This window comes from Pochonia chlamydosporia, chromosome 6 (assembly GCF_001653235.2).
Source record: "Pochonia chlamydosporia 170 chromosome 6, whole genome shotgun sequence".
Lineage (NCBI taxonomy): Eukaryota > Fungi > Ascomycota > Sordariomycetes > Hypocreales > Clavicipitaceae > Pochonia > Pochonia chlamydosporia.
In genome coordinates, this window is record NC_035795.1 from 2195678 (window position 1) to 2212015 (window position 16338).

The 16338-nt window shown below is 51.4% G+C and overlaps 5 protein-coding genes and 1 non-coding gene across 6 annotated transcripts; 3 read left to right on the top strand and 3 right to left on the bottom strand.

Moving 5' to 3' along the window:
- Nucleotides 1-83: 83 nt before the first annotated feature.
- On the bottom strand, nucleotides 84-5323 carry VFPPC_08908 (hypothetical protein; the record flags this gene model as incomplete). Its single annotated transcript, XM_018287530.1, has 4 exons — nucleotides 84-1362; nucleotides 1431-1640; nucleotides 1705-3121; nucleotides 3181-5323. The coding sequence occupies 4 exons, from the start codon at nucleotides 5321-5323 to the stop codon at nucleotides 84-86; spliced, it is 5049 nt and encodes a 1682-aa protein (XP_018140570.1).
- A 1657-nt stretch (nucleotides 5324-6980) lies between these two features.
- Nucleotides 6981-8156, bottom strand: VFPPC_14503 (glucoamylase; the record flags this gene model as incomplete). Its single annotated transcript, XM_018292271.1, has 1 exon — nucleotides 6981-8156. The coding sequence occupies one exon, from the start codon at nucleotides 8154-8156 to the stop codon at nucleotides 6981-6983; it is 1176 nt and encodes a 391-aa protein (XP_018140569.1).
- Nucleotides 8157-9612: 1456 nt separating this feature from the next.
- Nucleotides 9613-9696, top strand: VFPPC_17323. Its single transcript has one exon. It is a non-coding gene; the product is annotated as a tRNA-Ile (tRNA).
- Nucleotides 9697-9993: 297 nt separating this feature from the next.
- Nucleotides 9994-10975, bottom strand: VFPPC_14502 (thiopurine S-methyltransferase family protein; the record flags this gene model as incomplete). The annotated part of the gene is made up of 4 exons (XM_018292270.1): nucleotides 9994-10308; nucleotides 10360-10632; nucleotides 10701-10872; nucleotides 10920-10975. The coding sequence occupies 4 exons, from the start codon at nucleotides 10973-10975 to the stop codon at nucleotides 9994-9996; spliced, it is 816 nt and encodes a 271-aa protein (XP_018140568.1).
- A 2347-nt stretch (nucleotides 10976-13322) lies between these two features.
- Nucleotides 13323-14204, top strand: VFPPC_08907 (metalloprotease 1; the record flags this gene model as incomplete). The annotated part of the gene is made up of 2 exons (XM_018287529.1): nucleotides 13323-13571; nucleotides 13650-14204. The coding sequence occupies 2 exons, from the start codon at nucleotides 13323-13325 to the stop codon at nucleotides 14202-14204; spliced, it is 804 nt and encodes a 267-aa protein (XP_018140567.1).
- Nucleotides 14205-15395: 1191 nt separating this feature from the next.
- VFPPC_08906 (translation Initiation Factor Eif4e) lies at nucleotides 15396-16276 on the top strand (the record flags this gene model as incomplete). Its single annotated transcript, XM_018287528.1, has 3 exons — nucleotides 15396-15602; nucleotides 15658-15729; nucleotides 15788-16276. 3 exons carry the CDS (start codon nucleotides 15396-15398, stop codon nucleotides 16274-16276), a joined length of 768 nt encoding a protein of 255 aa, XP_018140566.1.
- Between the last annotated feature and the right edge of the window lie 62 nt (nucleotides 16277-16338).

Here is a 16338-nt window from a genome sequence, read left to right on the forward strand (position 1 = left end):
TATACAGTACGCCCGTTGTATCCTGCTCTTGTTTCCTCTCCATCATGTACCATTTCTCCGTCTTCTCCCATATTCGCCAGTTTTCACCGCCTTGGTGGAACATCAGAGCTTTCGTCACTCAGATAATCCTCCCCTTCTCTGTCGCTCTCCTCAGGCCCGTCCTCCTTTGGCTTGGGCCGCCCAGCCTTCTTGCGGAAGCTTAGAAATCTTTTGAAGCCTGTCGCCTGTGGTTGGTCTGCGACAGCTTGCGGCAATTCGTCATTCGCTGGGTTATACTCATACTGTAGGCGAGGTACGAGCAGTCGATAGGGAACTGTGATACCCGTTGGGTCTTTGCAATTAACCTCCACGTTGAGGCAAATGTCGAGACCTCCTTCAAGATCCACTGCGAATTGGTCTGCCTTGCGCATCTGCTTGACTGACAAGCCCGTTGGCGTGCGATGGAAAGGCCGTATCATGGGATCTGGCCCGTCAACATCGTCGGCACCCCTCGTCACCTTTGCTGGTTGACTCCCGATAGTCTGCGCACGTTGGGGCGGTTTAGCAGTAAATTGTGCCTCGTCATCATCTGAGAACTCTGAGAATTCATAGGTCCCACCACCGCGCAATCCTGACGGCCGTACGGCAGGGACAGGGTGATGATTTTCGACAAAATAACCGCCGTCATCTTCGTTGTCATCGCCCCACTGCCCATTGATGCCTCCATCATCCGGTTTGCTGGTGCTCCCACGCCGGCCAAAGTTGAAGAATCCCTTCTTCTTGCCCTCGCCGCTTCCGAGGGACATGGTACGGGTAAGCTTCGCAGGTCGAGGTCCGTCTGTTGAATTCCTTCGCGACAGACTGCGGAATAGACCACCCATGCCTCCAGAAACAGGGGGCCTATCACCGCGAACTGAAGGGCGTGATCCGTCGAAGCGATTGGATGTTGACCTCCCTCCTCCCCCTAAAGAGAGCCGTCGGAAGAGCCCACCACCGCCGCCAGCACCGCCGTTGCTGTTCATCACCGAAGGTGGGCTTGGGCTCCTATCATAAGCTGACAGCGGCGGTGTTGGAGGCGGCGTTCTGCCAGGTGACCACGAACGAATTGAGCACCAATTTCTGTGCGGCAAGAGGTGCTTGTTGTTTCGGGATTTGCCATCAACCCCATGATGGAACAGCGGCACCATGCTCTCATCAGTTTGTTTATCAAAGTGATGGACCTTGTTCCGCTTATTGAGCACGTCTGCCAGCAAATCAGACGGTGGCGTGTTTGCTATCGCTGAAGACACAATGTTGACCATGTATCTTGGGTCCTTGTGCTTTGGCAAACCAAGCTTCGGATTCGAATAGAACTGACCAACCGCCGCCAAATGGACATCACCACTGCAAAACGTGTCAGCTCTGGATTGTTTCCAAATCAGCGTGATTGGATCGTCGTGTGTTAAACCTACCTCAGAATCGTGATCCTCAACGACTTGTCAATGGCCAAATCTTGTAGATCTTCTATAATTACGCTTCTCTCGTGTTTGTGATTCTTGGCAGTCCAGTGGTCATTCAAGTCATCCAAGACCTCTACGCCGCCGTCGATATTGTTGAGGGCTTTGCCAAACATGCCAGTTCGGCCGAGTGCCTTGACGGGGTCCATGAGTCTAGACGTCAAACTACGATACGGTTAGTAAAACCCTGCCAAAAGCCCAGAGGTATTCCAAGGAAGGGGTAGCTTACATATTCTCCAACCAGACCAGTCTTGGGTAGGCGATTGGGACGCCCAGCAAAACCAGCAAGTGCTCGACCTGGCCGCGTCGGACTTCGGCATACATTCTGTTTATGATCTTCTCCCACGTCTTTTCATTTACCACTTCGTGCTCTGTCCTCTCTGTGCGGCAGTCCACGGCAAGCAAGGAGACTTTCCCTCCCATGGACACGTATACGCTGTGACTGAGTTCCTGAATGTATGGCCCCGGCTCCTCACCTAGAATCCAACTGGGCTCAATGTTCTCCGTCTCAGTCAACACGCTTTGGTGCTGGAAGAGCATATAGTACTTGAAAGCAACAGCTCCCAAGCCGGTAAACACGGGCGACTTCATGTAGTGATGCGGGTAAGAGCCGTACCCGTCAAAGACGTCATGATCGTCGTACATGTTGACCATGGGTATCTGCGATGCTGCCAAGCTAAAAAGACCCTGAGAGAACCACATGCAATAACGTTCCAAGTAAAATTCTTCCATTTCATCCTGCATGCTGGTGGTAAATGCAGCCGCGTGTTTGTGCTGAGGATGCCGGATATCTAGCCACTCGTCGAACAGGCTGCACTCACGGCCGACACAGTCATTGTAAATTTGGTCACCACCTCCAATCATGACGTGGAAAGGCTGGGACTGGTGGTTGTTCAACACGTCGCGCCACATGGGATCAGGGCCGCTGAGGTCGTTGGGATTGACGCTGGCACTGAAGCCATTGCAACTGTGGAACATCATGTTCATGGCTTGGCCTCGGGGAGGAACCCAGAAAGCCATAGAAGGGCCGCGATTGATGCGATACGCGATGCGCTGCTGCTTGTTTCGTAGCTCAACTTCGATGTTGAACCGCCAAAAAGTACAGCCTCGTTCCGCGTGCAGACGGAATCCCCTTACGTCCTTGTACTTTTGCAACTTCTCGCCGTCAACTTCTATACGCTTCTGACGACCGGCAAAGGACTGTGGTAGTTCGGTCGCACCACCTGGCGCAGGAACGTCGGGCGGGCTGCGGGACCTTTCATAGAGCCCTTCATCTGTTTCATCCCGAGAGAGATCTTTGGCTTCTTCAAGGTGTTCTACCGGGCGCACATAGACGGTCTCTCCTCTGCGACCTAGCTTCGGGTGCCCTGCAATAGGATCTACGTATTCAGGGGGTAAATCTCCGTTAACGTGGTGTGGCGGGGGAGGCAACAGCTGAATATCCTGCACAAACAGACGAAGCATGGGAGCAATGTCATAAGACGACTCCGAATCCTGTGTCACAATCATGACGCTGCCTCTCCAAATTTCTCGATCTGAAATGGCACTATTCTGAGATCGTGTGGGCACTTGCTCCTGACGAATGCCACAGTATCTCAACAGGGGCCCGCACTTTAGATACAGGGGCGGTTTGAACCGTGTTGGTGCTGATATCATGTTAGCACAGGTTCTTGTCGGTGGTGTTCTTTTTCGAACTCTCTCTTACCGTTTGTGTCATCATACTCGCCGTCGAATGCTTCAGCTTTCCTGGGCCTTGATGAGTAAGTACTGCTCTTGCGGCTACCGCCATTCTCCCACCAAGCTTTGCCCTTGTCAGCACCAGCACCGTGGTTGTCTGTAAGGTCCAACAACGTCCCACCAAGAGATCCAACCGTCGCCTTCTTATATTCATCCAGCCAAACCGGAGGCTTGTACAGACCTTCGCCAGGATGCAAGTTTTCAGGGTCCTTGAATATCAAGTTTGACACCCGGTGATCGGGGGCGCTCTCAACCGAGTGATCGCTATCTTGTCGCTCAAGGCGTCTTCTGGCTGCAGATGTACCATCCTGTTCGGAATCTAGGTTCTGAACGGGAGCGGGAACGGCAACGGGTATTGCCCGAGTTGCTTGAGGGACATACTCTTCATCTGATCCGTATTCCTTCCCGTAAATAGGTTCGGTAGCGCGGCGCTGTATTCCTTGAGTAGGCTCTTGTGCTACCGGAACGGGGGGAAGCTCCTTGTCCCTGGCAGCACGGGGAATCCTACTTGGTGCCGCATAGGCTTGAGTAGCCGCCCTCTGTTTAGGGATCGTTGCCCTAGGTGCTTCCTTCTCTGTATAAGGTCGAGATGGGGTCAGTTGCTCGGCCGGGGGTTCCTTGCGTAACTTGTTGCTCCCACTCCGTGTAAGAGACATTCCGGTCGTAGGGCCGCCAGTAAAGAACGCCGTTGGTGGGCTTACCGGGCTAGCCTGCGTAGCAGGGAGGTCCCTCTCATTCTTCGCCGCACGCTCCCTGAAGCTCAAATTTCGTTTCGGCAGTGCAGATCTCGACTCAGCGTCTTCTTCTCGTTCCCGTTGAGGTTCTGGTGGTGCCTGAACCTCTGGTGGCGGGCCACTAACAGAACCACGTTCCGGGGCGTCATTGGGGAAGCGACTAGGAGGTTGCTGCTGATATCTCGCTGGTTGGTGTTGTGGATAAGCTTGAGGGTCTCGGCTGTAAGATTCAGGGCGGTGTGATTGAGGTTTAGCCACAGGCACAGCTGCTGCAATTGGCTCCGGACGATAATTCTGTAGATTGTGTGACTCAATGGGCATTGGCATTCGTCGGTCCTTTGGCGGTTCGATTGGTAGGGCTCCGGAAGCTTCAGCCGCTCTTCTGGCGGCACGTTCCCTCGCTCGTTGCTCTGCGGCCTGGACTCTGGCTCTCTTTTCCTCCTTGGTCATGCTGTCGAGCGTCAGCTCAAGCCTTTGGAGGGGTGAACGATCGTTTGCAATTTGGTTGCGGCGCCCTGACGACACATTGACGTACGTTTTTCGGGGTAATCTGGCAGCAATGTCTTGCGGGATGATGGGTGGCGCCATGCTCCCTCTGCCACTAGTGACATCATGAATTCGATGCCTGGGGCCGTCCGAATATTCCTCACGGCGAGTTGTATAATAGCCTTCGGGGTCCATATCGTCGTCTACGGCTAGACGGCCGAGTGGCGAAGATTTTAGTTGTTTTGACGAAGGTGAAGGATGGTTGGAGCCAGAGTTGGAGTTGGAGTTGGAGTTGGAGCTGGAGCCTGTGTACGGTGGTCCTGAGTTGCCATGTGGCTGGCGATAGCTTGGAGGTGGGCCACGGGAATGGTCTGGCCCGTTTGGAGAAGCTTGCGGAACTGATTCAAATGACGAGTCCCGGTATTGTTCTGAAGATTGTCGATCCGGTCTGCGAGACATTCCATCAGACATGCGCGAGACAAGTTCTTGAGATCGATTAGAAGCGGCGACTGAAGGAACAGGAACTGAAGCAAAAGCCGGTTGGCCAACACCGTCAACGCCTTCAAACCTGACCACGCCCGGTGCAGAACCTAACGCAGAGGGAGCTACAAAAACCGGTCGCTGGTAAGAAGGCGGTCTGGGAGCTAGTCCATGGACAGCTCCAGCGAAGCTCGAAGCTGTGGGCGAGTGGGGGCTGAAGGTGGACTCTGTGAGAGCATCCGTGTTTGATGTTTGGACCGAAGCACGATTTGACCTGGACCTGCGTGGAGGCTGGGCATCAAAAGACCGGCGGTTCTCATGCATCGGATACGTGTAGTCGTCGTACTCGTCCCGCAGCCCCTGCGAGCCCTGCGAATCAGGGTAACGGCCCCATTGCTGTTGTGCTGCCATGAGGGCAGGGTGGTTGACGAGACAAAGGCCGAATGGGGATGATTGGGGGACGGCGTGGTGATGGGTGCGCCAGCAACAGCGACTAGTCACGGACGGCGTCGGTCGTAGAAAGCGTCAAACGGCTGCGAAGGGAGGAGGAAAACGGACTGGCAGGGTTCCGGAAACGAGAAATGAGAAGGGAGGAAGAAAGAAGGAAGAAAAGACAAAGAGGAACCAGCTAGCTGGCAGGTATTATGACAACAATATTGTATGATTAGAGATAGTATAATAAGTTGATGGCGCTGGCGTCCCATGTCGAGTCTGGTCTACCAACCAGAAATTTGAATCACCGGCGCCCGTATTAGCAAAAAGAATTGTTTCGGCTGAGACTGAGACTTGGTTCATGGCATGGGTCTCATGCAGGCTTCCTTCCATTGGGAGCACAGAGCATCGACCACAGTGTCTGACTGTAATATTGTGAAGAAGAATCCCAGCCAGCAAGAGACGTCGATGTTGTGCAGGCGCAGGCAGAGGCGTCTGGTTCTCCTCGGTACTTCTGGATTGCCCATTGAGAATCACTGGTCACTGGGCGCCAATGTTCCTACCAGGGTACGGACGGCCGGATAGAAGTCTGGTTGTCGGGAACTAGAAAATAAGGAGGCTGGAGGCTGGAGCCTTTCGTCGCTGCCATGTCATCAACAGAAGTCTGGTTGGTTTGGTCTGTTCTGGTTGGTCCCTGCCAATTGGCTGAGGCGCCAGGCGCAAGATGCAGCCGGGGTCGGTGAAAGGCATCACCTGGGACAAACAGAAGCACCAAGCGGCCGGTTGGACCAAATGTAACAAGAGGGAGCGCCTGTGCTGGGCAATGGAGATGCTCTATTAGACTTTTGTCTCTGATGAGGAGTTTCGAAACTTTAAAACTCCCACTTTTTGCTGGTCTCCTCGATGGAGCTCCAAAGTACGGTGGTATAGTAGCTTGCACAAGAATGGAAAGTGTGGACCAGCCGAGTCAGTGGAGCTATGGAAGCTACGGGCCGGGTCCAGGGTCAGACAAGGAAGGCGCCGTGGATCCTCCTGCCCACACATGCAAGTGGCTGGAAGAGTCTGGCTTGGCCAACTCACTCAGCACCCACTGATATCCAACCAGACAGGAAGCAGGAACAGGATCAACCAACAGCGAACATCGCCAGACAGTCTCTCCCATCTCCTTGAGCAAGAAAGCGGTCTAACAATGTCGCAAACGAAAATTTAAACAAGAGGCGGGCATGAATAATTGGCGACCAACATCAAATGGTCTGAAAAGGGTGAGAGATTCCGAAGCGTCCTGAACCTCGATACTGCTGCGTTGGGTCGGTCGTGTGCCTCAACGTGAGAACCAAAACTTGCTCCCAACATCGAACACTTGCTAATCACGAATCCCTCAAACTCTAGCATTGGGACAATCGAGTCAATGCCAGACTGAAACCTACGTCTTTCCACATGAAAACATATCCTCAATGCCACTCATATGACTCAAGCATTGCACCAAAATAATCTCGCTCACACAGACGGCAAGAGCACACACCGATGTGTAAACGTCAACATCCACCATTGCCACAACCATCCCCAACTCAATACGACCACCAACACGAGTAATTCAACATGTTGTGCTCTATGCGCCAACAAACTCCTCCGCCACTTAACCGCCAATTCTGCCACCAGCCCCTGGCCCACCCAGGAACATAAAGCTGTCCCAATCCTTAATCCCCGACTTGAACTTGGCGTCGATGGAATATCGAGCAGGATCATCCACCTCAGAAGTCCCGTCCCAGTGGTGCGTCGTGTTCCCATCGACATCGAGCCATGTCATCTTCCTCATGTACGCAGCGTGCTGCCAACCTTCTCCGGCGGGATGCCCGCTGCCCATATCAGTGGTTGTGACCTGCTCACCACTATTGAAGATCTCGCCGTACAAGGAGACAGAAGTTGCCCCAGTGGCCAAAGTATTCCGGGCATCCACGCCCTTGGGATGGAACAGCGAGGTAGGGTAGCAGCCAACGTAGCGGTCCAGCGTGTAAAGCCACCAGCATTCCTCACTGAGCATGAACATGATTTCGATTTCCTGCTGGTCACCCCCATCAACAGAAAACTGCGACAGAGGCATGCCCGGGTGGATGTCTTTGTCGTGTTGATACCAGCCCTTCACCTTTGTGTTGTAGCCGCCCACCAAGTCGGTCTGGCTCTGATGTCCATCTGTGCTAAAGAAAGTGAAAAGGAGGGGACCATCTTTGTGAAAAGGAGGATAGTACTGCCACCCTGCTTCGACGGTTTGCCTTCTTCGCGCAGCACCGTTGGGCTGGTCAGCAGCATCATGGATAACGGCGATTTGCAAAAGCGAGAAGTCTCGCTGTCGCTCGATGAACGGCTTGTGGGTGGATATGAAGGCGCCGCCGCCGTGGTTTCGACTTCGTTGTGATGAGGAGGCATACCAATGCTTGCCAGCTGCACCACCACGGGCTTGGATCTTGGTGGCGTTCAACCCATCGGCCGAGATACAAGGAGGCAGTTGCTTCATGGGAATCTCCTCGTTGATTCGGGCAATAGGTACAGTTCCCGTGGGACCTTGGAACTCGCGACGAACTTTCGCCTGATGCGCACCAGGTACTCGAGGTCGTGCTCCTGATGGAGGCCGTGAAGGGGGCGTGTAAGTCCTGCCCTGAGATTCACGGGTGATCCAGTCCACTGTGATACCATTATGGGCTGTTGTTCTGACAATGTTCAGCTTGTGTTCCGTATTATCACCTGCCGGCGCAGCTTTCGTCGACGGAGCAAGTGCAGCAGAGAAAGATAAAATCGTGACCGCCCCCAAGCGCATATTGAAACACAGTCTGTGGCAGATTTAACTTCCTAAGCTGGGCACACACCAATATCCAACAGTATCCTGTATATATATGTAAATTGTGATTACAGATGAAACAGTGGACTTGCGATAGCGGGCAGTGTCACTTTGGTCAATTCTCGAGGGAATCCGCAACATTCATGCACCTGATCTGGTTGCATGACGCATAGAGAAGTACTGCATTTTTTGAAATTGGCTTTGCAGTAGTCCTGATACTGCGTGAGTTCTTGCGAATATTGTCTTTTGTCCCGTTGTGGCATTACTCGGGGCGAGAGAATTGAAAGGCAGAGTTATTCCGGGGCAATCGTCAATACCACTTTGTTCCGGCACCATTTGTAACTAGAGACTATGATACAGTGTGTATGCTTTGAGTTGCGATCCGGAGATGGATGTTTTAACTGCTGACGCAACTACAGAAGTGCCAGAGATAGCTATTCTACATGCATCTGTAGTCCTGACTGTAGCCAGCAAGTGTTGAATTGTCACATCTGCAGAGTCAGTCACGGTACGTAGGGCCAACAAGCTCATCTTTGTAACCACATGGCTGGTTCTCGGGTCTTTCATGAATCAAGTCGCATGAGATGATATAGCCTGTATGACGTTTGCAAATCGGCGAGTCACTCGTTGTCCAGAATTGGGCTTGCGGGATGGGTCGAAGTTGGTTAAGATTCTGCACGTTGCGGCGAAGAGGCTATTGCCATTCCTGAGTCTCGCTTTAATCAACAGCCATTAAATCATCGCTGTCTAAAGTGCAGAATGGTATTATACATGACATATAGAATATTGAGAGTCTGGTCCAGGTCCTGGAGCTTGGAGTGAAGTCGGATGCCAATGCCAAAACCACCAATGCCAGACATCATTTAATCAATTTGCCAAGACACGCCCTGATCGATGATTTCGACAATCATATCTTGATAATCCCGCCCGCACTCAATCTGGAACGATCTGAGGTTGGCGCATGTGACTGACAAGTCTGACGAATGAGCCGATCTGTGCGTCCATCCCCAAACCATCCCCAAATGATGTTGGAATGAAATATTAAAGTCTTTCGAATTGATATGTGCGCAATAATAGCTTTGAAGAAATCAAGATTCACAACCTCGAAAATAGGAGCTCTCGGAAGCCGGACACCGAATGCGCAAATTACACCGAATCCTCAAACATTGATTTACAAGTTCAGGTGACTATGGGGCATTCTAGCCAGTAATTCCTCAACGGTCAAGCGTCAATTCAGCCCAGAACCGTTTCGCGAGCCAACGTTGAAGCGCACTGGGTCCAGCGGTTTGTCACCAGCGTAGAAACCAGTTCAACGTTGAGCGTTTGGTGGGGATTCTGAATGGGAAGTTGGTATCGCCACTTAGTGCAGTGCGGCTCGTTGCGCTAAACCCTCTTAAGGTATAATTGCACAGATGTAGTCAATCAAACAAGGAAAGCTTCCGTAGCTCAGTTGGTTAGAGCTTCGTACTAATAAACGTTAGTGATGCGGAGGCCGCAGGTTCAAGCCCTGCCGGGAGCAAAATCGTTCCACGATGCTTTCCATCGTTCTTTTTTTTTTTTTTTTTGCCTTTTCAAATCTCCGTTTTGCATCTGCTCAGTTCATCCTGGAATGTTAACAGGTTGCCTTTTTTTTTACCGTTGCCTTTTCTTCATCTTCAATGTTGTCTTCACGATGCAGTGATCAGTCTGCGAGGGCGCTGTTCATCGCCACGACTCAATTCTGCGTTCAACTCCGACGAATGCTAATAGATGCCGGCGACATACCATATTTCGCAAGTTTAACCAAATGAATTAATTTGCTCCTTCATTCACCACATCACTGAGGCCTCCACACACTAATCATGTCCGTACCCTTCCCAGCAGGATACGATCTCGCCGGCTTATAATACAAAACCCGCTTAAACGGACCATTCTCTCCTCCAGTCTCCTCCCCCGTCTCCCGGATCATCCCATCTTCACCCGCAGCAAGAATATTCCAATGAACCCCGTTGAGACCCCAGGGCGGACCAACCGCCGTAAGATCCTTATACATGGGAAACTCGAGGCACACCAAGATGCCCGTTGGCGCAACAAGTTCCCGCATGCGTCGACCCCAGTCCTTTCGCATCTCAGGTAAGAGCGCACAGAGGAACTAAACCACATCAACGAACACTTCCTCGTGAAAGAATGATGAGAAACATACCGTATAGTCGTAAATCAAGTCGAAACCTTCAAAACCCTCTTGGGGCAGCGTCTGCTCCCAGTCGCGGACGAAGAAATCACCTGCGATGATGGTGACTGTACCGGGCTGCGCATCAGGGAGATGACTGCTGCCAAAGTTGTATTCTTGCGGTTCGGCTAGTTCCCTTGCTGCGTAGTCACGGGCTTCCTGGGCACCTGTTGCAGAGACTTCAAGGCCCCAGACGTCGAAGCCGTGCAATGCCAGCATGGCGACATCGTAGCCTTTGCCACAGCCCTGCGCATCACGGCATGTCAGTACCATCATGTGCGGCAAGGTGGGATGAGCTCATTATGGCATCTTACAGGTATGAGCGCACGGGGGCGTCGTCCCGCAGGAACATACAGGAGATCTGACTTGGTCTCCGCAAAGTCTATGAGTGCAGGGTTTGGATAGCCGCGATCCCAGAGATCGCTTTGATTGGACTCCCATAGATCGTGCCATCCACCACTTTGCTGGGCGCGGGATCTAATGTATCTGCGGTTGTGGCAGCCGTGGCTAGAGTTAAAGATGAAGTGTCTTACCTTTCGGTGAAGTGGGCGATAAGACGGCCGGGCGGTTCCGGGGCAGAGTTGGCCATGATTTTTGCTGGAGTTTTAATATTTGAAACGTCAACTGGTGATGATGGTGATTCTGTCTGGTGATGCAATACGTGGAAGGGTATTTATGGAGTGTTCTGCCTTGAGTTGCAAGTGTTGACGAGGGTGTATGGGGTGTACTGTGAGACTCTGTATGTCTCTAAGACTAGTTATTTGGTCGGGTTAGATTCATGCAGGCTGCTTGTGTGAGAAAAGAGGCTGCGATGATGCCGTCTTGGGCAATCGGATGTTGAGATGTTTGGTCCAGTGGCGCCACACTAAGTCCGGTCTGGTGGAATTGGGCAACTCAGACCCTCTTTGCCTTTTACCGGTCTCAACTGGTCTGGTTCAAGCTAGGAAACATTGGAACTAGAAGCTAGATGGAACAACTACCTAGACCTACCTAGGTATGTAACGGTACAAGGCGGGTCTTGATATCGAATGAGTCAATATTTCAACGTCGACGCTTCAACGTCCCAACACCACAAGTTGTTCAAATACTTACAAATATGGCACCTTTCTGCACGTGCATAGTAAGATCGAACATTTCAGTGTCTGGTTCAAATTTCTTTACGTATGCAGCGCACAACCCGGTACCGGTATAGCCTCCCGTTGTTTAGATGAAGACCAATACACATCAACGTGAATCATCAGATCAGGCGGCGAGGTCTGCATTTTGGTTGCGTGGTCCAACCCGTAGTTGGATTTCAATATCAACCGCAAGACATCTAGAATGGTCTGGTCCTAGCCAAGAAATTTCCTCAGTTGGCTTATTGGAAGTCAAGTCACAGGGTGATGATGCGACCCTCCAGGCTCATAGGATATAGCTGTCACCAACAGACGTCAAGTCAAGAGGCGCCACATTAACATACAGACGAAAGAGCCAAGAAATTCGGCCTTGTATCTTGCGACATCTTGTCTCCACGGCATCAAAACCTAGCATCAATCATTTCAGTGCCGCCAATGCTCGAGCCGGCAACGTCGCCACAAACAAAGTTCCGGCGCCGGTGAGGAAACTCAGCGGCAGAGCTTCAACGTGACTCGTTATCCATTCATTTCCAACCCACAGCCGTCACTTGATGGTCATGTCCAGCTTACCAGCTGTTTCTAATAGAGTGAGGAATGTATCCCGCGCCCAAGAAGCTCCCCCATTTGGCCACTTTCACTGCTCCCCAGGAAGACGGACCGATCTGCCACGTTCAAGCAGTTAGGCTGACTGCCGGACCCAAGCATCTGAAATTCACGCTGCTTTTAAAGTGGCTAACACGGCTACCCCGTTAGCATCTCCATGCTTCTCTGCAGCCTTCCAAACATGGCACGGATCATGAAGCGGCCGAATAAGCTCTGTGCTGTAGTAGGGACCTGATGCTGTCTGGTTGGTTGTTCGGTTGTATCATCTGGTCTGTCTCATCGCACCGGCCAAGACCGGGGAGAAAGTCTCCGGCACATCAGCGGGTTTGCCGAAATATGTCGCCATGCTGTAGGTTGCCTGACGAGTTTCCTCCCTATTGCATATAGTGTCTCAATGTAGACGAAACGCACGGCTATAGCACAGATAAATACTCCATCCAGTTGGAAAGCAATCCTCAGACATGATGAGTTTGGTCCTTAGCCACTCGCAAGGGGAAGCAGTTAGCCCGGTATGCTTCGTTCATGCCTAACACACCTAACCGACTAAGAAGGAGGTCAAGATTGCTTTGCGAAAGAATGTGGCGGGGCATGGTGCAATTCCCTTAGCTCAACCTCAAGTGGAAGTCGACGAGATCCGTTACCAATGCACTGAAGTTTTTGGTTCGCTCTTGCGGGAAATTATGGCCGTTTTTATCACCCGACCTGCTTGAAGATGTTGGTTGAGGACTCTTGTCTGCCTGGGGGTGAAAGCACGAGCATAGACACATCGTATCGTCGGATTGGTCACGTACATTGATCCTACTTGACCAATGCTCCAAGACCGTCTGCGGTAGGGCCAATTGAATCCTACTCTTCCTTGAGATAGGCGATCCCAGCTATATTGTGGAGAGCTAAGTTTTCGTCCCGCTCATGACAACAGTATCGTGTAAGCATCTACCGTGTGCTTGCGTAGTATTAGATGAACGCTCACCTTCCAGAATGAGAAGGTATGTCTTTTTAGTTGATATAGGGAGTAAGCCGAGATTATGCGGTGTTTCTTAGCTTCAGCGAGGGCCACGCCGTGACGACCGTCGCTGCCAACATCTAGGAACTTAGGAGCGGCGAAATGTTATAAAAGGTTTCTCATTGCCTGTGAATGTATACGGTCTTGACAGGGAATTTTATTCGTGGCTTCCATCAGTTTCGTTTCGCATTTTTACAAGTCCACGATCTTACACAATGTTGTTCAAGACTGTCCTCCTGCTGGCCAGTTCCCTGACTGCAAGCGTCATGGGAGCTGCTCTGCAGGGCCATAATGAATGCGGTACTCCAGAGCCCACCGAGGAGCAAAAACAGATTGCCCAGCAGATGCTCTTGAATGAGACCATGCTTCGCATTGCTGGAGTTGCGCCTGGGCCAGACGTCAATATCCCAGTATATGTTCACATTGTTGCCATTGACAAGACCACCAAGGGGGGGTGGGCAAATGTGAGTGGTACCTGCGATGACTGAGCTGCGATTACTCGTTTCGTAAAACAAATTCTGAGCAATTGGATGTCAATATAGGAAGAGGATGTTCGTACAACCATCGCCGAGATGAACCAACATTACAAGGGCATGGGTTTCCAATTTACTCTGAAGGAGATCGACTACACCATTAATAAAGACTGGGCGATGAGCAAAGGCGAGATAAAGATGAAGACTGCACTCCGCAAGGGGGACTACAAGACTCTTAACATTTATTATACCCCTAAAATGACGTCTAATGGGTACAGCTACTATCCTGAAAAGGTAACACCTGGCTCTCAAAAGTTTTACCGAGATGGTTGTGTAGTGCGGACAGATATCATGAGAAACAAGCAGACTGCAACCCATGAGGTTGGTCACTGGCTAGGTCTGTTCCATACGTTTGAGTCAGGGTGCGAGGGTGGTGGTGATATGGTCGATGACACCCCTGCGCTCAAGATTGGCTGGGACTGTGATGAGAATCTGGACACTTGTCCCGATCTTCCAGGTAAAGACCCAGTTCATAATTTTTTGAGCTACGGCGATTGTCGAAATGTCTTTACTCCGGGTCAGGGTGCGCGCATGCGCAGCCAGTATGACCTTTACCGGAAGTGAAGAGTTGAAATGTTGTTGGGTGAGGCTGCGGATATGATTTGGATCGTATGTACTGGTATGTTTGCTGGAAATACATATCCTTTCATTGGCGAGATACTTCTGGGCTGTGTATATTCTGTTCTCCATTAGAGGTTGATAGACTTGTGCGGAATTCAGAGCCAGTTTACGTAATTCGTTACTCTCGATCGTGATGTTGCAGTAGTCTATTGATACTTTAGTATAGAGACCATGTCTTGACCAACTTCCGGGGTTATTGTCCTTACGAGTAGGACTACTAGACGGAGAAGGGATGGGGGCTAGAGCCAGTTCGTGCATACTCAATGTTGTGTTGATCAAACTTGTATCAGGTAAATAGAGGGGGTTTGCTCGTCGGGCTAAAGTGGACTGTTCTCATCTTGCGCACGAGGGTTACTTGCCGTACGAATTGGTGCCAAATACATGACCTTGCAGCTACACGAGGACTCATATGCCGTATTACAGAATTGTCTCAAGCATGAACTTGTGACAGAAACCGAGTATCTCACACCTTCTGGATGAGGTCTTTTTACTTCCACAAATGGCCGCAACAGAGTCGCATCGAATCAGGCTATCATCGAGGGAGTTGATCAAATGGCAGTAGAAATCTCAGTACTCAACACATATGGTCAGAGACAAGTGCTTTTAAAAGTAAAAACTCGGCCAAGTCATGCTAGAAACGAGAATTGAATTTCGCTACACGAAATTGCAAAATGGTGTAGGGTACCTAGGTACCTAGGTAGTGAGCAACTGGCGGCTTGCCTGTCTGCCTTACTTTTAAGGCATCACATTTTCCACACTCGCTCAGGCGGCGCAGCCTCGTCGACCGCTCCTACCACCACGATTAATTTTTTGCGGGCTGTGGCCGAATCGCACTTGAATTGCAAGTCCATGTCGACACTCACACCTTCCCACCCTGATCACATCTCGTTTCATCCACAACTCTCCGTAGACAGCACTGCTTTGCCTGGTGCAAAGTTGCCTGTTGACATCTCTCTCATCCCATCAAGAAGATAGTCGACCTATTTTCTTTTCCTTTTCCTGACCCCACGACTTTGGCTGACGAGAAAGTCGCAAGCCCCACCATCGACGCTTTTCGACCGCTTATCCTCCATCACGCCCATTGCCCCTTGTCGACTTTGACGTGGGACAAACTTGAACAAGACGCAATACACAATGGCTGCTGCCACCGAAGCCCCCAATATGGACCAACAGGTCGACCTGTCCACGATCCCCATCTCTCCCAACGGAAAGAGCGAAGGCGCCGAAGCCAAGGACGGTGACAAGCCTGTCACGGTTTTCCACGACAAGGACAACTTCAATGTCAAGCATCCTCTTCAGAACAAGTGGACTCTGTGGTTCACCAAACCCCCGAGTGGAAAGGTGAGGATGCAAGATCGGAGCATGGATCGAATATTGGACTAATACGTCTTGCTAGGGCGACAACTGGAACGATTTGCTCAAGGAGGTCATCACCTTTGACTCCGTTGAAGAATTCTGGGGAGTCTATGTAAGCCTGCCTCTAGACCGCATAATTCTTAGTAACAGCAGGCTCTAACGTGGTACAGAACAATGTTGCCCCCGTCTCCGAACTCGCCCTCAAGTCCGACTACCACCTGTTCAAGGCGGGAGTACGTCCCGAGTGGGAAGACCCTCAGAACAAGCACGGTGGTAAGTGGTCGTATCAGTATAAAGACAAGCGAAACGTCGAAGTCGACCGCCTGTGGCTGCAGGTCATGATGGGTGCCATCGGTGAAACCCTGGAGGAGGAGGATGACGGCGAGGTCATGGGTGTTGTCGTCAACGTGCGAAAGGCGTTTTATCGTATCGGTGTGTGGACTCGCACTATTGGTAAGAGCATTCCTGGCCGTGGTGACGGAGACGTTGCCGGTGGCAAGGGCCGTAGCGGTGAGAAGAGTAAGGATATTCTGATGTCTATTGGACGACGCTTCAAGGAGGTTCTTGAGCTGCCGAGCAACGAGCAGGTTGAGTTCTCTGGCCACTCCGACAGTGCTCACGCTGGTAGCACGAGAGCCAAGGCCAAGTATACTGTGTAAACTGGGAAAATGGGGGAGACGGCCTTGGCGTTGGGGAGGATTGGGGAACGACGGTATTTACG